Genomic DNA, 23473 nt, shown 5'->3' on the forward strand with positions numbered 1-23473 from the left:
GTCGGGCGATGCGCGGCGCCAATGTCTGAGTGCATCCTTTGCGGTATTTTCGTAATAACTTATTATTATACATCTTACATTCCTGATCGGGGCATCAAAATGTCGGAGTAGTGACCGTTAATGCAATGTCAACAATTTTTCTTCCGATTTTATCGTGCCAGTGCAGTGTGGAACGCTACCTCGGACGCGCTTCTGCAAGTTTTGGAGTGTGTGCACTACACACATACGTACGTACAGAGCGCGCGCGAGACTTGTTCTGGCACTCGTCCAAGGGGTCCCTTGAAACCGTTCTACAGTGAACGCACAGATACAGCCGCAGGGAATGGGGCACCTTGAAACCGTACGTGTTACGGAACAGGCGCGCGTTCCGTACGGCTTTTTTAGCGCACGCTAAATTCTATTGTTCTCCATGGTAGATGTATAATAATATATTTTTATTTACCTCAAAGTCTTCTCCCCCAGCGACATCTACATCCCCTTGTTCATATCCTCCATCATCATACACATCATCTTCTTCTTCTTCTCCTTCATATCCGTCTCTTACATCCTCATCTTCCTCTTCCTCTTTTACAGGCCAGTGACCCTCTTCTCCCTGTCAACACAAATCTTTCAATGACAGTCACATCTAACTATTACAACTTAATGTAGCTTCAACTTTCCTCTTTTCATTTTGCTTTACTGATTTAGTTTGAATAATGATCATTTCACAGAAATGTGCTTCTCTCTGCTAACACGTTCTAAATACATTGTGATGAATACATTTCACTTTTATTGGTTTAACAACACTTACCACTACACAACACAATAAAACTGGCTAGCCTATACAACACAAAAAACCTGGTTAGTCCCTATGCATCAATACAATAACACTGGCTAGTCCATGTACAACGGTACATACTAACTACTTTCTTGATAGAAATAGTTGATATGCCTCATAATTAAGGAGAACAGATTTGTAATAAAATGTTCATTAATGAACCAAAGGTTTATACCTGGTACTGTTCTTCTGAATCACTGTCCAAAACAATGATGACATCATCATCATCTTCTTCTTCTTGGACAACAGGGGGCGCTGTTTCTGTGGTTGATTTCTCAGGTTGTTCATGTTCAGTTTCTGTGATCTGTTCTTCTGCATGCTGCTCTTTTGTTTCTTCTCTAGTTTCACTGACTTCAAGAATCTCACTGGAAACTGTTTCCAGTTCCTGTCAATATCACAGATATTTGTCATGTCTTGAGATGTCCATAAAACATCACAATATATCTTAACTATTGCCCTTTGGCATATGTATATCTACAGTGTGCACAATCTATTTAGCTGTGATATCTAGCAGTGTTGCACCAGGACGCGCCCTTGCAGCAATATCCCCAAAACGGAACCCATTGTCCCACATTCTTGTGAACTGCGGGTCACCTCGGGTGCACTCATAAATCAACTGTGATGGGTGTAGTCTGCAAGTAATATCTGTTACTGACGATAACCTTTGTTTTGCATGATTACTTTGAGGCTTATATTTATGTACTTTCGAACCTGTGATTAAAATGCCAGAAATTAAAGCATGGGGACACGGTCCCGGTAGTTTGAGTTTTGTTTTGTGAAACTAATTTATGATAAAATAATACAAAATTTGATTGATAACTGATACATTTTGTCCCCAAAATGTGCAAATTGTCCCCCAAAATAAATGGCAGTGGGACACAGTGGCTGGCTGCAACATTGATCTAGTGATGTTTGTATAATATGTGACAAACGATCAATAAATATTGACTTACTTCAACTGTTTCTATTTTTTGCTTCTTGCCTTCTGGTGTTCCTGGTCTGTCTTCTTGTTCTTGTTCACTAAAAAAACAAATAAAAGAATGAAAAAAGAATATCCAATGCAGAATGACATACTATTATGATTTAAATTGTTTCTTCTGGATAATAATTAATGGCGGGAAAAACAATTATGTTTTGTTAAGGTATGTCTACATATTAAGAATATCAAAGTGGGGCTCCAATATATTTGCTATACATCTTTCACTTTTACTATCTGAAGTTATAAGATGAAGGCTATAATATCTGGCCAACTTTGGGGTTCTGAAAGAAAAATTCTAACACAGCTGGCAATATTTGATTAGAGTTCTAGTTTGCTACTCTGAAATGAAAACACTAGACCCTGAGATGAATGGCTGATGTATCTTGGGAGCAGTACCTTTCAAATTCCTCTCTTGGTCTTTTGGTGGAAGCTGGAGCAGGATGTATTGTTGACTCAGGATCAGTTGGAGTAATGATGATTTGTGGAAGGCTGGCTGGTGTTTCGGCATCTGTCTGAACTAAAACATTATAGAAAAAAACTTGAAACCCTGATTTGTGGTTACACAAAAATAGGGAGATTTCTTGCATGAAACTCAACAGTAATAATGGAATTGGTAAACACATTCCTTTATCCATAGCTGCTAATTACCTAGTCTGGTCTTCCAGACCTAGTTGCTTCACTCATGCACAATAATCATAGCATAGTGCATCATGAGTGGTTGGGAGTGAAGGACTTACAAGCAAGTTGCTAAGTAACGACAGCCACAAGGGAAGAGATGAGTTCTGGAGACTAACAATTTCTGCATTCCAAGCTATTTATACCAACCAATCAAATAGTTTTATCGACATTTAAGATAATAGGCAGAGATATCAAATATATTCAATAAATGGAATAGCTTGTAAAAATAATGACAACTGGGAAGACACGTAACTGGCAGCATCGATAAACTCATCAGAATTTTACCTAACCAAACAATATACTGATCACATACTAAAATTTTCAGGGATTCCGTAAGTAGCTAACATTTATTTGTAGTTCACCTGACAGAAATGGAGCTTTCTGAAGCAGTCAAGTGATTTGGCTAAGAGAAAATATCAAAAAAGTATTTGTGAGATAATCAGGTTGAAGTCATTGCTGTCTCTTTATGAAGATAAGAAGTGTTCCTCAACTTGCTGAATGGATACATAAAGGACCATTGTCCTCCAAATTACACCATTCTGCAACTATATATATAAATAAGACGTACACCAACACAGGTCGATAGCCATGGTTGTGTGTCTGTTAGTGGTACTGATAGGAGATCATGTTATGGTTGATGCTATACATTTAGGGGATAGCTGTGTCATGAGGTTGAAGCAGAAAATGAACATGGAAGCTGCCGTTCAGTTTTTGCAAGTTCCGAGTAGCTGTTGGATGATACTGTGTCTCAAGTAAGGTCAAGGGTCATTTGTAATATTTGAATTCAGTGCAACACCTGCCCAGTTCACATCATCACAATGGAATGCAGCGGTAGTCTCCATACCCTCACTGCTTCACTCCTCGCCATATCTGTCCCTACTCCCAGCAGCACACTTTACCTTGATTATCAAATTGTGTCAGCCAAGCAAAGAAGTCTGAAAAGCCAGATTCAGACATGCAGCAAACAGAAACTAAAAGGCTTTGAATTTACCATGGAAAACTGAGCAAAGCATTTTTGCTGAAGGCCAGAACATTATCTAGAAACAAGTATGTATTTATATACCCTCAATGCTGATCAACTTAATCATTCTTATATGCAGTAGATTGATCTGGGGTTGCAGTTTTCCATTAAGCTGGTCATCTTTCCGTTTTTCCTGTGAAAAGGTGCTAAAATGTCAATATCAAAACTCAGAAATCTTAAAGATTCTATTTCAAGAAAGACCAACAGACTACCTTGTTGAGGAATCTCTTCAATTCTATCTGTCTGTTGATCATCATCAATGTCCTCCTGTGAAACAGTCTCCTCTTCTTCTTGTTCTTGTTCTTCAACATCAACTTCAGTCTCACTGACAGCAGTCTGCTGTGTAGGTTGCACAGCTTGTACAGAGTCTGTGTCCCTGTCACTGAGTGCCGGTGTCTGCTGTGTTGGTTGTACTGCCTGAACTGACTCTGTGTCCCTGTCAGTTAATGGCGGTGTCTGCTGTGTTGGTTGTACAGCTTGAACAGGAGATGGCATTATAATAACCACTGGTGTTTCACTTGGTTGTTCTGTGGGTTCTATCAGATACAAAACATATTTCTAGCAATACAACAAACATCAGTACCGTAAGTTTATCTAATATTTTTCAGTTTTCAATATCTTGTTCGTTGCCAGTTGTCAGTCCATGTTGATGAAATTCAATTGTATAAGTATAACAACTCTTCAGTTTTTACTTTTGCTTAATTATATGACTATCATTACTCGTCTGTCACCAGCTGGGGATACCATTCTTAATTTGAAACATACCATATCTCTCTTTGTGGAAAGGAGTAAAGTTTATGCTGAACACTCAATCACAATTTTTGAAGCAAAAGACCCATACAACATCTTTAGTATTCTGTCCTACAGAGAAGTCAAGTCGTTGAAAAAACAACATGAAAAGTTGAGAATAAAAATGCATAACAGCATGAAACTGTAAGAAATGGCAAAATTTAGAAAACAGACAGTGATCAATTTCAATTGCTAATGCTCTTGAGCAACTTTCTACAGGCTGAAAAAATTAACTTTGTTATCTTTGCAAAGTGCCATACTAAAATTCACCACTGCCTTAGGGGGTATGTGTCTGTGTATTTATTTATTTATTAAATATGACGGACACCCTAAGATGAAAAAACTACGACATTTAGGAAGGTGAGCAATGTGTATTGAGTAACTGCCATGACAGTACCTTGAGCATTTTCACTTTGAGATAGAGATGCAGGGCTGTCAATGGTTGTTGGCATGACTGTTGCAGTAGGTGTCTGTGAGACTGCAGTGACTGTAGCAGTAGCTGAACTGATGGCCATTGGTCGGATGCTGGCTGTGACTTTAGCTTGACCAGCAGATGATGTAGTTGGTTTTGTAGCTGATGATGGTCCCGGCGTTGCCATGGGTTTGATGTTGGCTGTTGGTGGTGGCTCCTCTCGTGTCGTGCTTAACAAGATGTTATAAAAGAATTCAGTGAGTAAACAAAGAAGTAAAATAACTCAACACATTTCACTGCCACTGCTTGGTGTTAATATATATGCTGAAGATCTATCTCTGTATTTTTATCATTGTATCTGTTTAGTATGGTGACCCTCCTCTGTGTACTTCTAAAATACTAGTATTTAATGAAACAGTATTTAAAGGTAACCAATGAACCCTGTCAAATATTTTCATAGTTAAAGAAACAAGGTCATCGGAACTCTGCTCAAAGGCTGCTGTTGGCGATTGATAAAAGTTAAAACATGTTTCTTAACAATGAATATTCTAAAATTTAAATGTAGCAGCTATGTTGACATGATGCATCTAGATATCATGCATGAAATACATTATTTTTAAGGTAGTATGCACCTCGAAAGTGAAAGACTTAAACTTTTGCTCCAACTTTCCTCAAGGAATCTTTCAATTATTCTCTTTCAAAATCAAGAATAAAAATAGGGGGTCATCGTGCAAATTTTGGTACTAGAGAAACAAATTACCCAAGATATACCGATATTAGAAATTCAAAATGGCCGCCATCCCTGTGTTAACTCTATGGAGAAAAATAAAAATTTTCGAATTTCGAAAAACTAAGCCGGTAAAAAGTTTTCTTTCACCAAGAGCTTTAAAATGAACCCCCACATGTGGTATATCAGAAGAGAATTGTAAAAGTTTGAGAGTCCGAATATCTGTCCCCGAGGTGCGTTCTACCTTAAAGAAGAAAGTCGCACACGCGCTGTTCTGATGATCCCTCCTGCCTTTAAGTAAAATATGCATTGCAATACATTACTATCATTGAATAAAGGTATGTCACTGTCATATTTATTATATGGATAGGTTTCACATTATCTTTTCAATGAGCAAACCACAGACTGATTAACAGTTATTTTCAAATCAATAAATAAACTACAGATCCTTGATACACTGAAAACAACAACTATTGAAAAAATCACAAACACAATGCAGAGAGTAGCAAGCATTACCTTGGTCTTTCTGTTGCTGCGACTACCTGTTGTGGCGGTTGCTGCTGTTGCTGTTGTTGTTGCTGCTGGGCCTGGAATTGCTCCAGTTGTTTGTTAACTTCTTGTAGCTACAAAGAAATGGACAAGTTCAAGAATAAATCCTTTTTGGTTGAGGTGATAACTGTATTCACAGTAATTACATGGTATCTGAACAAATAAACTCTTCAATACTACATTATTTCCAATGTCAGTTTCCTAACGTTTTGATTTTGTTAAATTTCCTTTTAATTTTGTTTCTATCACATCAGAACATACCTACACTTTTATAAAGGTATGCAGAAACTGATCTGTTTGCCATCATTCAGGGTGAAGAAATCAGAAAAAATTGATGGTGTCAGTTGCACACAAACAACAAATCTACATATGTGAGCAGTAGAAATTTCACACACCAACATACTGTGGATATTTTAGGGAAAAAAAAATCTTTATTTGGGAAAGAAAGACTATATTAGTGTTTTATGGACATAAGTCTCTGGCTTGGTATGATATTGGTTAAGACTGAGACTGTGAATAGCGGTAACTGTAATTGTAGGTTTGTTTCCAACTATAGCAGTGTGAATGACATCAGCAAATGCTGACATATATTGAGAAAAAATTTGGTCTGTGAGCACATTTCAAAGTATTAACAAAACTTGAACACTTCAATTTTTTTAGATGCTTGGTCATATACACATACCTTCTGTTTGAGCTGTTCAACTTCTTGTTGTAATTCCTGTTTGACTTTCTCCAACTGTTCCTTAGATTCTCTGGTCTGTTCAAGCTGTCGCTGTGACTCCAAGTACTTGTCATTTATTTCCTTAGTTTGCTCATCAGCAGATTTCTCCAGACCACTGACCTGTCCTTTCAACTCATCTATCTCTAGGGATTGTTTGTCTCTCTTCTCTGTAAATAAAATCATATATAAATATATCAAGCTGTATCACAATGCAGTAAAAGAAATAAATAATTCAGCTGTAACAGTTTATCAATACTGATCAGAATTGGTATATATAGAGGTTAGGTATCACTGATGCTTTCACTTCAGTAGGCCTGCATGTGATCGAAGTAGCTTCTCATTCAGACATGTTCAGGTAAAACACGCCATGGGGACTCTCAAACTTTTACAATTCTTTTCTGATCTATCACTTGTGGGGGTTCATTTTAAAGCTCTCGGTGAAGGAAAATTTTTTACCAGCTTAGTTTTTGAAATTTAAAAATGTCTTTTCCATAGAGTTAACACAGGAATTGCGACAATTTTGAATTTCCAACATTGGTAAATACGGGTTATTTATTTGTCTACCACCGAAATTTGCACGGTGACCCCTGATTTTTATTAGCTACTATTGACTATAGTCTATAGAAGCTATTGGGATGGGTATCCGTCCGGCGTCCGGCGTCAGTCTGTATGTATGTATGTATGTATGTCCGTTTGTGAGGCGTCCGTCCACTCAAATATCTTGAGAACCGCAGTACTTACTGATTTGATATTTGTTGTGTAGATGAAAAATATGATTTTGAGAAACTGTTTTTTTTAATTTTTTGATATTGTTGAAAATAGGCAAATTAATGCCAAAAAAGGTGTTTTTGGTAAAAAATCTTCTTCTTCATTACCGCTGGTCAGAGAGCTTTGTTATTTAATATACAGGTCCCTAGGGATAACCCAACTTAGATTTGTTCAAATTGTGATGAAATATGCAAATGTGTATTTTTAAGGAATTTTTTTGTCTGGTCAAAATTTGACTTACGGTGTATGGAATTCTTGTACTGTATAAACCCTATCAATTCACCCAGAAAAAAATAATTAATATGATTTTATATGATTGAATTAATTAGGAAATCATCAAAGCCAAAATAATTTAGGTGTGGAATTATCAGAAAGTTCAACTTTTTTGACAGTTCATAGTGAAATGCTTACATGTAAAGGAAACTTTCCTGAATCCCAACTTTGATATATTCTGAACCACTATTTATGTTATCTAAAAGAAATTGCTCATAATAGTTTGTCATGATTGGGTGGTCAAATAAATAGAGATAGAGAGAGTTCTAATTTCCATTTATGGTTGACTTGGTAAGGATAAAATAAGATTACTTTTTGAGGAAAAAACAGAGTGGTCAATTAAAAGAGTGGTCAAAGTGATGGGGTTTTTATGGTAGAGCTGGGCTGCAACATTCCTCATGTGCTATTTATAGCACTTATGCAATCTGTGTAAACAGTGCAATGAAAGTGTAACATGATTCCTTATAATGCTTTTGATGACCTTGAACTTCTTAAGTTACAAACATTTGTCTCTTCAGTGTGCTTTCTCTGAGTATGTACAGTCTCAACTTATTCAACAGAACTTACTTACAATGTTAATTTGAAAGTTAAAATGTGCTTGGTTAATAGGATGAAAATAATATATTGAAAGATAATCAGCTCAAGATTCTTTATAACCTGACAGATATGCTGTTTTTTTATGACGTAAATCTTGATTTAAGCAAGTCTTGTTTACTTTAATTAGAATGTACTTAACTCTCGTTTATTTGCTATTATAGCCTAATATAGTCTGATGAAATATGCAAATCTGTATTTTTACGGAATTTATTTCCATTTTTGGTCAGGCCATCCTGAAATGAGCTATCAAAGATATCCACCTTCTTCATCAATACATGTGTCACAAAAGGTTATTCTCTACATAACACAGCAGAGCTCTGTCAACTGTTGAGTCGCTTGTTTTTTCAAAACCGCTGATCAGACAGCTTTAATATTTGGTTTACATGTCCCTAGGATGACCTTAGTGAGATAATTTCATACAGTCAGGAAATACTTAATTTTGTATCCATGTCTATAGTAGCTTCAGGGACTTTGGCCCTATGTTTATTCTTGATTTTGAAAGAGAATGGTTGAAAGATTCGTTGAGGAAAGTTTGAGCAAAAGTTTAAGTCTTTCACTTTTGAGGTGCATATTACATAAACATCCTTCTTAGAACAGGGCTTACACAATGGTTTCTGAGGAACATGTTGTCATGCTTTGTCTGATATATCAAGGTAAAAACAAAAGGTAGTCTTCACCACATTGTAGAAAATTTGTTAAAAAAGCAACCTAGTGGCCAATAGAGCTCTGTTGTGTCATGTAGACAACAACTATTTGTGACAAATGTGTTGATGAAGAAAGTGGAAATCTTTGATAGCTAACTTGAAGACGGCCTGACCAAAAACAGCAAAAATCAGAGCAATCAGACCAGCATTTTCAGACAAGGACTCAAATGTTGATGGATGATGGACAATCAGTCTATCTGATAAGCGCCGCATCGCTGACAGTGGAGCCATCAAAGAACTGAGTAAATTCGCCAGAGATATGTAGAATCTTAAATTCTGTTACACATACAGACATCCTTTCAGGACAGAAATAGCTGTGAGATGTCAAGTGAATTAACTTACCTGTTAACTGAGTAATCTTCTGTCGAGCATTCATTAACAATCTCTTTGTCTTCTCTTCCTTTTCTGTCAGTTGAGCCTAAAAACAAATTGTTTAGTAAGAGTAAAGTTAGTGAGTGCAGACGGTGTATTGCATCAATCACTATCAACTAAGGAGTCACTAGGATCAAGGTTTGGTCAGTGTGTACATGACTGTTTTGTCCACTGAAGAACTTTCAAAGATCAGATTGCCCTATGGATATTTAGGGTTAGGGTTGGGGTTCACAGTCCAAGCTCTTGTGCGTTTTTGCGGATACCTCTACATGATCCTGAACTTTAGCCGTAACTCTTACTAAAATGGTGACTCTAACCTTGAATGGCCCTGGGACATTCAGACCCCGCAACTCTTTCCGGTGGACAGAATAGTCAGAAACAAGTCACAGTACAAAGCTATAGGTAGTCAAGGAAAACCCTTATCTTCACTCACATTCAAAACTTTCATGCCAACTTGTGACACGCAGAAACACATCATCTGATGTTTACATAGCCAAAAACATAGTAACTTATGATTTCAACCATATTCCAAAACTGCACTGAGAATCTAACACTGCAGGGTTAACCATCTACCAACATTTTCATTGGCAATCTAATACTGCAGGGTTCAATTCATTGAGAATCTAATACTGCAGGGTTCAATTCACTGACAATCTAGTGCTGATAATGGCTGGCTGGGATGAAAGAGAGATACAGAATTGCTTGCATTGAAGACTTTCAAGAAGGATAAGATGGAAAATATTATCTACCTTGGTGCTTTCTTCAGATTCCTTCATCTTTGTCAAATCCTGAAAACAGAAACATCATGCAGTTCAATATCAAATCTTGAAGACTGCAACACTGGGGTAGTATGTCTTCTGAACACGTAATCAACAACATTTCTAATACGGTTCAATTCATTGAAAACTGAGGTAAAATAATTTCTAATAGAGGATAGAGGATAGGAAATAATATCCGCTAGGGACTCTAGTATTTTCACTTTATTTTGGAATAAAGAGTTTACAATATGAGATGTTAATATTATCACAATTTGTCTCTTTTTGAGTTTAACAACATATCTCCACATCATTACTCATTTCTGAGAAACAAAATATATGATGAAAGTAACCAGTTGAATTATTTGTACTGGTGGCAATCTTTTCAAATCACTGGAAATAAAATGAATTTAAATCCTTAGTAAGAGCATAAATGTCACAATACATACCTCAGTAAGTTTATTGATGTTTGATTTCAATGTATTTATCTCTTCTGTTTGTCCCTTTATCTGTTCATCCTTTGATTTGAGTTGATTTTCTAACTCTGCATTTTTAGCTGCAGCAGCTGTAGCAGTGGCTGCCGCAGCAGCAGCAGACGCTGCAGCTGGCTGTTCTTCTGTTGATTCCTCACCAACTTTTTTCTTGAGTTCTTCATACTGGGCTTTGTATCTCCTGCCAATTTTCTTGACCTAGGGTCAACAGGGCCAAAGGTTATACACTCCCATCATGCAATATTACAGTCTCATCAAAAAACTAATCCTTTTAAGTTTCACTGTCAGCTTTGTCTTTTGGTATTAAAAGTTGGTTGAATCCATGACAACAAAACTCGTCACATATCACATATACATGTATTGTGACTGACTTGACATCTGCCATTATTACGGACTCTATCATCTGAAGACCCCTATGAATGTACAGAAGATCAAAGGTGGTCCCTGCCTTGTCTAGCTAAAACTCATTAACAACATTTTTTACTCGACCTAACAGTATGTGTCATACATGACGGCATGTGTCTCAAACAGCTAACTTAATGTGACAAGGTTTAACCCCTTCATCACAAGGTGTTGGTATATCCCTATGGTTTCCATTGGGCTGTTGGACCTTTCTATTGGTTTATGGGGTGAAAGGATTATGGGTAGGCTGCTGATGTTTGACTTATGAGTTACCTGAAGACTAAGACTGTACAAATCAAGTTTTCTTTTAGAGCCTTTTCAGAAGGAACCAACACAGTAATGAGCCTTACATAAATGAAATCTTGCACCATGTCCTGGACACTATATTTGTCAATTTTTGTATAAAGCCATATTAGACACAGATTAGTGGTTGAATACCAACTCAGATGACTTGACATACTGTATGCAAATTATAACAATACATCAATCTGTTTTATGATCATTAAATTGTCACATCTCAGATACCTGTGTGATGGTTCTATTTTTCTCCTCCATTTCAGCAGTTTTGCTTTCCAAATCTTTCTTGACAGTTAGCAACTCCTTCTTCAAATTTTGAAGCTCTTCCCTGAAACAATAAAGGCATTTAATAGTTAGGATAAAATAATAAGAGTTAACCAATTTTCATCAATCCAAAAGTTTTAAATATTTCTTACAGTCCCGATACATTTTTTGTGATCACTTATACCAAAGAAATGTTTTCAGATGTAACTCAACAATATCATTTTGCTTGAAATGTTACATTGTCTGAAGTCAGATAATCAAATTCAGTCTTCTTCAAGACGTGTGTTTGTGACTTTTTACAGACAAAGGATATTTTCTTCTTGACATATATCATTATTGTCAACCATTTGCAAATGATTATTGTGTTGTGTTGCTGCATGCAAAACACTCAGTGTTAGGCACATGGGGTGAAGAGATCATGCTAAGTTCACAGATATAGAGTTGAGACTGCCAGGGATATGGACTATCAAATTTAGCAACATTTGAGAGTAAAAACGGAGTGAAACTAACTTGAAACAGTTTCTTTGAGATTGTAATTACCGTGAACACTTTAACACAAATGTTTGGAGATTCACTGAATGTTACCTTATATTGAAAACCAACAATATAGGCACTTATAATAAAGTGTGTTAATAAACACCTGATATTTGAAACTTTAGAGAATACTTATGTAAAGTTGATGAATATTATTGAAGTATGCAAATCCAAATATTATGATTTGTTATCACTGTGACATAACACACATTCTATACTTGTCAAGAATTACTAGTTTCATGGCATTAGAATTAAATCACTTACTTGACTTTAGTTGACTCTGCTTTACTGTTCCTGATCTCTGTCCTGTGGAAACAAAACATATTACATTAGAAACTGACTGAATGATTCAAATCCTCCATAATGTAAATAAAACAACTTAAACAGTATCTTGACATCACTTGTCTTCATGTCTTGTTTTTGTACTAAACACCCATTAATTTGAATTTAACCCTTTGAACCCGGCTCGGACAGAAATGAACGATGACGTCATAGAGTACCAGGGGGTCAGGGTGCAAAGGGTTAATGCCTACATTATGAGACTTCATGTCTTCCAAAAACTATTAATCACCATTTCTCATGACATTTTTCCATTCTTAATCCTAGATAAATTACTTGTACACAGGCATACATTGACTTAATCTCTTTTCTCCAAGGTGGGAATTAGTTGTAAGCTAGCATAAACTTACTAGGCATTATCTACATCTAGTTAAAACTGAACATTAATTGCCCAGGCACCAGTTACTCTTATATCCCAAGTCATTTTAGTAGTAACCCAATACTATGATGCTATCAAATACAGTAAACAGTGCAGGACACAACTACTTTGCTTTACTATGTCAAGCATACCAAGTGGGCAACCCATGACATGTTACAACCAAGTCAGACTTTATAGTTGACTGTCATCGGGAGAAAGAGGATTAATATGTTGATTTCTTTTGATATAATATATACCACTGCATACTTTGCACTCAAATTATGTCACAATGTCTTTTGAAGAGTTCTTTACAGCTGGCTGAAATTAAAACTCACTGTCACTTGTATATTGTAACCTAACTGACAAGCTCAATAACAGCTACAACTAGTGCAAGTTCCTTGGGAACAATTTCACAGATTTGAAAAAGAAAATTTTAGTGAGCAAGCACCTCATGTATGTGATGTCACTATTGTTTAAACTCCTGCATCTTACGAAACAATGCATTTTGTTACTTGTATTTATGGAAAGATGAATAAGCTGTTATCACCTAATGGAATTGATTTCCATTGTAAAATGGTTTAGTAAACATCAACTCCTGAAATTGCTCGGTAGCTGTATGTTTGTTAAATGTCAATTGTTCTAACATATTAACGGTAGATTTTCCAAATCAAAAGTGTGATGAAAAGAGTATTAGGATACTTACTGTGCATTTGTAACCAGTGTCTTCAAACGGGAAATCTCCGCTCTGAAAGACAAAGTATATGGTACAGCTTTTGTTGATATATATTAAAATGAGATTTCATTTGATGAATGCATTCATTGTTCTACAATGTAAACAACAGACAATGCCACAATAACATTCACCTTAAATGAACCATTGCAACCCAGTATCCATCAGTCACTGCAACCCAACATCCATCAGTCACTGCAACCCAGCATCCATCAGTCACTGCAACCCAACATCCATCAGTCACTGCAACCCAACATCCATCAGTCACTGCAACCCAACATCCATCAGTCACTGCAACCCAACATCCATCAGTCACTGCAACCCAACATCCATCAGTGACTGCAACCCAACATCCATCAGTCACTGCAACCCAACATCCATCAGTGACTGCAACCCAACATCCATCAGTGACTGCAACCCAACATCCATCAGTCACTGCAACCCAACATCCATCAGTCACTGCAACCCAACATCCATCAGTCACTGTAACCCAACATCCATCAGTCACTGCAACCCAACATCCATCAGTGACTGCAACCCAACATCCATCAGTCACTGCAACCCAACATCCATCAGTCACTGCTACCCAGCATCCATCAGTCACTGTAACCCAACATCCATCAGTCACTGTAACCCAGCATCTATCAGTCACTGTAACCCAACATCCATCAGTCACTGCAACCCATCATCCATCAGTCACTGCAACCCAGCATCAATCAGAACATCCATCAATGACTGAATACCAACATCCATCAGTCACTGCAACCCAGCATCCATCAGTCACTGCAACCCAGCATCCATCAGTCACTGCAACCCAGCATCCATCAGTCACTGCAACCCAGCATCCATCACTCACTGCAACCCAACATCCATCAGTCACTGTAACCCAACATCCATCAGTCACTGCAACCCAACATCCATCAGTGACTGCAACCCAACATCCATCAGTCACTGCAACCCAACATCCATCAGTCACTGCAACCCAGCATCCATCAGTCACTGTAACCCAACATCCATCAGTCACTGTAACCCAGCATCTATCAGTCACTGTAACCCAACATCCATCAGTCACTGCAACCCATCATCCATCAGTCACTGCAACCCAGCATCAATCAGAACATCCATCAATGACTGCATACCAACATCCATCAGTCACTGCACCCAGCATCCATCAGTCACTGCAACCCAGCATCCATCAGTCACTGCAACCCAGCATCCATCAGTCACTGCAACCCAGCATCCATCAGTCACTGCAACCCAACATCCATCAGTCACTGCAACCCAACATCCATCAGTGACTGCATACCAACATCCATCAGTCACTGCAACCCAACATCCATCAGTCACTGTAACCCAACATCCATCAGTCACTGCAACCCAGCATCCATCAGTCACTGCAACCCAACATCCATCAGTGACTGCATACCAACATCCATCAGTCACTGCAACCCAGCATCCATCAGTCACTGCAACCCAACATCCATCAGTCACTGCAACCTAACATCCATCAGTCACTGCAACCCAACATCCATCAGTGACTGCAACCCAGCATCCATCAGTCACTGCAACCCAGCATCCATCAGTCACTGCAACCCAACATCCATCAGTGACTGCATACCAACATCCATCAGTCACTGCAACCCAACATCCATCAGTGACTGCAAACCAACATCCATCAGTGACTGCAACCCAACATCCATCAGTCACTGCAACCCAACATCCATCAGTGACTGCAACCCAACATCCATCAGTCACTGCAACCCAACATCTATCAGTCACTGCAACCCAACATCCATCAGTCACTGCAACCCAGCATCCATCAGTGACTGCAAACCAACATCCATCAGTCACTGCAACCCAGCATCCATCAGTCACTGCAACCCAGCATCCATCAGTCACTGCAACCCAGCATCCATCAGTCACTGCAACCCAACATCCATCAGTGACTGCAACCCAACATCCATCAGTGACTGCAAACCAACATCCATCAGTCACTGCAACCCAACATCCATCAGTCACTGCAACCCAACATCCATCAGTCACTGTAACCCAGCATCCATCAGTCACTGCAACCCAACATCCATCAGTGACTGCATACCAACATCCATCAGTCACTGCAACCCAGCATCCATCAGTCACTGCAACCCAACATCCATCAGTCACTGCAACCCAACATCCATCAGTCACTGCAACCCAACATCCATCAGTGACTGCAACCCAGCATCCATCAGTCACTGCAACCCAGCATCCATCAGTCACTGCAACCCAACATCCATCAGTGACTGCATACCAACATCCATCAGTCACTGCAACCCAACATCCATCAGTGACTGCACACCAACATCCATCAGTGACTGCAACCCAACATCTATCAGTCACTGCAACCCAACATCCATCAGTCACTGCAACCAACATCCATCAGTCACTGCAACCCAACATCCATCAGTCACTGCAACCCAACATCCATCAGTCACTGCAACCAAGCATCCAACAGTGACTGCAAACCACATCCATCAGTCACTGCAACCCAACATCCATCAGTCACTGCAACCAAACATCCATCAGTCACTGCAACCCATCATCCATCAGTCACTGCAACCCAACATCCATCAGTCACTGCAACCCAACATCCATCAGTCACTGCAACCCAAGCATCCATCAGTCACTGCAACCCAACATCCATCAGTCACTGCAACCCAACATCCATCAGTGACTACAACCCAACATCCATCAGTCACTGCAACCCAACATCCATCAGTCACTGCAACCAAGCATCCATCAGTGACTGCAAACCAACATCCATCAGTCACTGCAACCCACATCCATCAGTCACTGCAACCAAACATCCATCAGTCACTGCAACCCATCATCCATTAGTCACTGCAACCCAACATCCATCAGTCACTGCAACCCAGCATCCATCAGTCACTGCAACCCAACATCCATCATCACTGCAACCCAACATCCATCAGTCACTGCAACCCAACATCCATCAGTGACTACAACCCAACATCCATCAGTGACTACAACCCAACATCCATCAGTCACTGCAACCCAACATCCATCAGTCACTGCAACCCAACATCCATCAGTGACTGCAACCAACATCCATCAGTGACTGCAAACCAACAGCCATCAGTGACTGCAAACCAACATCCATCAGTCACTGCAACCAGCATCCATCAGTCACTGCAACCCACATCCATCAGTCACTGCAACCCAACATCCATCAGTGACTGCAACCCAACATCCATCAGTGACTGCAACCAAACATCCATCAGTGACTGCAAACCAACATCAATCAGTCACTGCAACCCAACATCCATCAGTCACTGCAACCCAGCATCCATCAGTCACTGCAACCCAGCATCCATCAGTCACTGCAACCCAGCATCCATCAGTCACTGCAACCCAGCATCCATCAGTCACTGCAACCCAGCATCCATCAGTCACTGCAACCCAACATCCATCAGTCACTGCAACCCAACATCCATCAGTCACTGCAACCCAACATCCATCAGTCACTGCAACCCAACATCCATCAGTCACTGCAACCCAACATCCATCAGTCACTGCAACCCAGCATCCATCAGTGACTGCAAACCAACATCCATCAGTCACTGCAACCCAACATCCATCAGTCACTGCAACCAACATCCATCAGTCACTGCAACCCAACATCCATCAGTCACTGCAACCCAACATCCATCAGTCACTGCAACCCAACATCCATCAGTCACTGCAACCCAACATCCATCAGTCACTGCAACCCAACATCCATCAGTCACTGCAACCCAGCATCCATCAGTCACTGCAAACCAAATCCATCAGTCACTGCAACCCAACATCCATCAGTCACTGCAACCCAACATCCATCAGTCACTGCAACCCATCATCCATCAGTCACTGCAACCAAACATCCATCAGTCACTGCAACCCACATCCATCAGTCACTGCAACCCACATCCATCAGTCACTGCAACCCAACATCCATCAGTCACTGCAACCCAACATCCATCAGTCACTACAACCCAGCATCCATCAGTGACTACAACCAACATCCATCAGTCACTGCAACCCAGCATCCATCAGTCACTGCAACCCAACATCCATCAGTGACTGCAAACCAACATCCATCAGTGACTGCAAACCAACATCCATCAGTGACTGCAAACCAACATCCATCAGTCACTGCAACCCAACATCCATCAGTCACTGCAACCCAACATCCATCAGTCACTGCAACCCAACATCCATCAGTCACTGCAACCCAACATCCATCAGTCACTGCAACCCAACATCCATCAGTCACTGCAACCCAGCATCCATCAGTCACTGCAACCCAGCATCCATCAGTCACTGCAACCCAGCATCCATCAGTCACTGCAACCCAGCATCCATCAGTCACTGCAACCCAGCATCCATCAGTCACTGCAACCCACATCCATCAGTCACTGCAACCCAACATCCATCAGTCACTGTAACCCAACATCCATCAGTCACTGCAACCCAACATCCATCAGTCACTGCAACCCAACATCCATCAGTGACTGCAACCCAACATCCATCAGTGACTACAACCCAAAATCCATCAGTGACTGCAACCCAACATCTATCAGTCACTGCAACCCAACATCCATCAGTCACTGCAACCCAACATCCATCAGTCACTGCAACCCAACATCCATCAGTCACTGCAACCCAACATCCATCAGTGACTGCAACCCAACATCCATCAGTGACTGCAACCCAACATCCATCAGTCACTGCAACCCAACATCCATCAGTCACTGCAACCCAACATCCATCAGTCACTGCAACCCAACATCCATCAGTCACTGCAACCCAACATCCATCAGTGACTGCAACCCAACATCCATCAGTCACTGCAACCCAACATCCATCAGTCACTGCTACCCAGCAATCCATCAGTCACTGTAACCCAACATCCATCAGTCACTGTAACCCAGCATCTATCAGTCACTGTAACCCAACATCCATCAGTCACTGCAACCCATCATCCATCAGTCACTGCAACCCAGCATCAATCAAAACATCCATCAATGACTGCATACCAACATCCATCAGTCACTGCAACCCAGCATCCATCAGTCACTGCAACCCAGCATCCATCAGTCACTGCAACCCAGCATCCATCAGTCACTGCAACCCAGCATCCATCAGTCACTGCAACCCAGCATCCATCAGTCACTGCAACCCAACATCCATCAGTCACTGCAACCCAACATCCATCAGTGACTGCATACCAACATCCATCAGTCACTGCAACCCAACATCCATCAGTCACTGCAACCCAACATCCATCAGTCACTGCAACCCAGCATCCATCAGTCACTGCAACCCAACATCCATCAGTGACTGCATACCAACATCCATCAGTCACTGCAACCCAGCATCCATCAGTCACTGCAACCCAACATCCATCAGTCACTGCAACCCAACATCCATCAGTCACTGCAACCCAACATCCATCAGTGACTGCAACCCAGCATCCATCAGTCACTGCAACCCAACATCCATTAGTCACTGCAACCCAACATCCATCAGTGACTGCATACCAACATCCATCAGTCACTGCAACCCAACATCCATCAGTGACTGCAAACCAACATCCATCAGTGACTGCAACCCAACATCCATCAGTCACTGCAACCCAACATCCATCAGTCACTGCAACCCAACATCCATCAGTCACTGCAACCAACATCCATCAGTCACTGCAACCCAACATCCTCAGTCACTGCAACCAAGCATCCATCAGTGACTGCAAACCAACATCCATCAGTCACTGCAACCAACATCCATCAGTCACTGCAACCAAACATCCATCAGTCACTGCAACCCAGCATCCATCAGTCACTGCAACCCAACATCCATCAGTCACTGCAACCCAACATCCATCAGTCACTGCAACCAGCATCCATCAGTGACTGCAAACCACATCCATCAGTCACTGCAACCTAACATCCATCAGTCACTGCAACCCAACATCCATCAGTGACTGCAACCCAACATCTATCAGTCACTGCAACCCAACATCCATCAGTGGACTGCAACCCAACATCCATCAGTCACTGTAACCCAACATCCATCAGTCACTGCAACCCACCATCCATCAGTGACTGCAACCCAACATCCATCAGTCACTGCAACCCAACATCCATCAGTCACTGCTACCCAGCATCCATCAGTCACTGTAACCCAACATCCATCAGTCAGTGTAACCCAGCATCTATCAGTCACTGTAAACCCAACATCCATCAGTCACTGCAACCCATCATCCATCAGTCACTGCAACCCAGCATCAATCAGTCACTGCAACCCAACATCCATCAGTGACTGCTTACCAACACCATCAATGACTGCATACCAACATCCATCAGTCACTGCAACCCAGCATCCATCAGTCACTGCAACCCAGCATCCATCAGTCACTGCACCCAGCATCCATCAGTCACTGCAACCCAGCATCCATCAGTCACTGCAACCCAGCATCCATCAGTCACTGCAACCCAACATCCATCAGTCACTGCAACCCAACATCCATCAGTGACTGCATACCAACATCCATCAGTCACTGCAACCCAACATCCATCAGTCACTGTAACCCAACATCCATCAGTCACTGTAACCCACATCCATCAGTCACTGCAACCCAACATCCATCAGTGACTGCATACCAACATCCATCAGTCACTGCAACCCAGCATCCATCAGTCACTGCAACCCAACATCCATCAGTCACTGCAACCAACATCCATCAGTCACTGCAACCCAACATCCATCAGTGACTACAAACCAACATCCATCAGTCACTGCAACCCAGCATCCATTAGTCACTGCAACCCAACATCCATCAGTGACTGCATACCAACATCCATCAGTCACTGCAACCCAACATCCATCAGTGACTGCAAACCAACATCCATCAGTGACTGCAACCCAACATCTATCAGTCACTGCAACCCAACATCCATCAGTCACTGCAACCCAACATCCATCAGTCACTGCAACCCAACATCTATCAGTCACTGCAACCCAACATCCATCAGTCACTGCAACAAGCATCCATCAGTGACTGCAAACCAACATCCATCAGTCACTGCAACCCAACATCCATCAGTCACTGCAACCAAACATCCATCAGTCACTGCAACCCATCATCCATCAGTCACTGCAACCCAACATCCATCAGTCACTGCAACCAACATCCATCAGTCACTGCAACCCAGCATCCATCAGTCGCTGCAACCCAACATCCATCAGTGACTGCACACCAACATCCATCAGTGACTACAACCCAACATCCATCAGTCACTGCAACCCAACATCCATCAGTCACTGCAACCAAGCATCCATCAGTCACTGCAAACCAACATCCATCAGTCACTGCAACCCAACATCATCAGTCACTGCAACCAAACATCCATCAGTCACTGCAACCCATCATCCATTAGTCACTGCAACCCAACATCCATCAGTCACTGCAACCCAGCATCCATCAGTCACTGCAACCCAACATCCATCAGTCACTGCAACCCAACATCCATCAGTCACTGCAACCCAACATCCATCAGTGACTACAACCAAGCATCCATCAGTGACTACAACCCAACATCCATCAGTCACTGCAACCCAACATCCATCAGTCACTGCAACCAAACATCCATCAGTGACTGCAAACCAACATCCATCAGTGACTGCAAACCAACAGCCATCAGTGACTGCAACCAACATCCATCAGTCACTGCAACCCAGCATCCATCAGTCACTGCAACCCAACATCCATCAGTCACTGCAACCCAACATCCATCAGTGACTGCAACCCAACATCCATCAGTGACTGCAACCCAACATCCATCAGTGACTGCAAACCAACATCCATCAGTCACTGCAACCCAACATCCATCAGTCACTGCAACCCAACATCTATCAGTCACTGCAACCCAACATCCATCAGTGACTGCAACCCAACATCCATCAGTGACTGCAACCCAACATCCATCAGTGACTGCAAACCAACATCCATCAGTCACTGCAACCCAACATCTATCAGTCACTGCAACCCAACATCCATCAGTCACTGCAACCCAGCATCCATCAGTGACTGCAACCCAACATCCATCAGTCACTGCAACCCAACATCCATCAGTCACTGCAACCCAACATCCATCAGTCACTGCAACCCAACATCCATCAGTCACTGCAACCCAACATCCATCAGTCACTGCAACCCAACATCCATCAGTCACTGCAACCAAACATCCATCAATCACTGCCACAAGCTACTGATAATGAAATTAACCATCAAAACATTGTATTTTATGGTCAAAGCATCTTGCAGCTTTAAAAATCAGTTCAATATAAAATAATGAAGGACTTTAGATAGTTGTGAGTTTTACCATAATTTGTACTTACTTGTGTCTTTGGTTTTCTTCTGTCAGCTGTGATGCCGCCTTTTTACTGGACTCTCTCTCCTCCCTGCAAGACACACAGTGGATAAGATTGTTGTGTGTGCACACATTATGGACACACTGGGTAGTGTGATAGTATATGGACTCTACCTGTGCATCATCAACACGTTATTTGTTGTTTTCCTTCACATTTTACATAAAACTTATGCTAAACATTAAACACATGCTGATGTCTATTATGATAACAGAATTACCTTAAAATTTGAAATTTACTGATTTGAGAATTATCACAATACTTTGCAAAATTTATTCTAAACCCAACTCTTGACTACAGGAACCCAGACAATTCTAGCAATACTTACTGTGTGCTGTTCACAAGTGAATTCAATCGAGACATTTCAGCTCTACAATAAAAAAAAAATAGCAATATTATATCATTTCATGCAATCTTGCAATATACAATTTAGTAAGTATCTCACATCAATTCTATTGTACAAAAATTTCAACAAATATCAAATCAAATGAAAGCCATGATCTCTAATCCATGGCTTGTCATTAAACATAAATGATGTAAAGCTTTGTAATTTCATTTTTTGTCAAATTCATATTATCATCCTAATGTACACACTTCAGGAAATATCACCACTTTCTTTTGTCAATTATCAATGATTTGCAGTCTCACAGTGACATTTCATGAACCTTCAACTTTGTACAGTTTTATACATGAGTATTTCCATTCATTGATTTTTATCTTCATCCCAAATGCTCTAACTAATGTCATGTTCAACAACACAAATAAATACAAATTTTCAACAAACTTTTGTCGTTGGTTCTCTTCTGTCAGCTGTGCTATTGTCTTCCTGTTGCTTTCTCTTTCATTTCTGTAAACAACAAATGTAAACAATAATCATTTTTGTAAAACAATGAATGTAAACAACAATTCTATGTAATCCCTGTCAACTAATCCACGACACTGTTTCTATGCTCCATATATGCAGTGTTGAATTTTCTCTGAATACGCATCTAAAAATTAATGCAACAAATTCACATGTAACTTACACAGGAGTTGATCAAACCATAACTTTATCAGTAACTTACACAAGACGTTTAGCCTCCTCTGGATCAGTTTTATTAGACTGTTCTATCAGATGATTGGTTCTGGCTTTCCATCTCTTTACTTCACTTGTCAATGAATCTTTCTCTGCCAACAATGCAACATTCTTATCACTCATTTCTCTGTTCTGTTCTTGCAATGGAGTCACAGCACTTTCCAATTCTTTCACCTGTAATTCAAGCAAAAGTGTATCTCATGCACGGTCCATACACTCTGAGTAACAAAATTCAAAGACTCAATGACTTTTTCCACAATTTTGTAAGACCTTTTTGCGATCCAAAATACCATTTCCAGAAATGATATATCATTTCATATATTATTTTATGATATCACGACTGATCATCTTG

The 23473-nt window shown here is 40.6% G+C and overlaps 1 protein-coding gene across 1 annotated transcript in view; it reads right to left on the reverse strand.

The window, feature by feature from the left end:
* The window catches only part of LOC139132792 (nucleoprotein TPR-like), a 58725-nt gene that overhangs the window by 13028 nt on the left and 22224 nt on the right, over positions 1–23473 (reverse strand). The window contains exons 34-51 of the mRNA XM_070699050.1: positions 23111–23295; positions 22831–22893; positions 22375–22416; positions 22017–22079; positions 13551–13592; positions 12415–12456; positions 11581–11680; positions 10612–10851; positions 10157–10195; positions 9378–9453; positions 6655–6860; positions 5940–6046; positions 4682–4926; positions 3708–4031; positions 2193–2313; positions 1771–1837; positions 993–1202; positions 443–592 (exon numbers count right to left, since the gene is read on the reverse strand). Coding sequence (XP_070555151.1) covers positions 443–592; positions 993–1202; positions 1771–1837; positions 2193–2313; positions 3708–4031; positions 4682–4926; positions 5940–6046; positions 6655–6860; positions 9378–9453; positions 10157–10195; positions 10612–10851; positions 11581–11680; positions 12415–12456; positions 13551–13592; positions 22017–22079; positions 22375–22416; positions 22831–22893; positions 23111–23295 — 2322 coding nt within the window. The remainder of the gene's footprint in view (positions 1–442; positions 593–992; positions 1203–1770; positions 1838–2192; positions 2314–3707; positions 4032–4681; positions 4927–5939; positions 6047–6654; positions 6861–9377; positions 9454–10156; positions 10196–10611; positions 10852–11580; positions 11681–12414; positions 12457–13550; positions 13593–22016; positions 22080–22374; positions 22417–22830; positions 22894–23110; positions 23296–23473) is intronic.

The sequence above is a fragment of the Ptychodera flava genome, chromosome 5, assembly GCF_041260155.1.
Source record: "Ptychodera flava strain L36383 chromosome 5, AS_Pfla_20210202, whole genome shotgun sequence".
NCBI classification, from domain to species: Eukaryota; Metazoa; Hemichordata; class Enteropneusta; family Ptychoderidae; genus Ptychodera; species Ptychodera flava.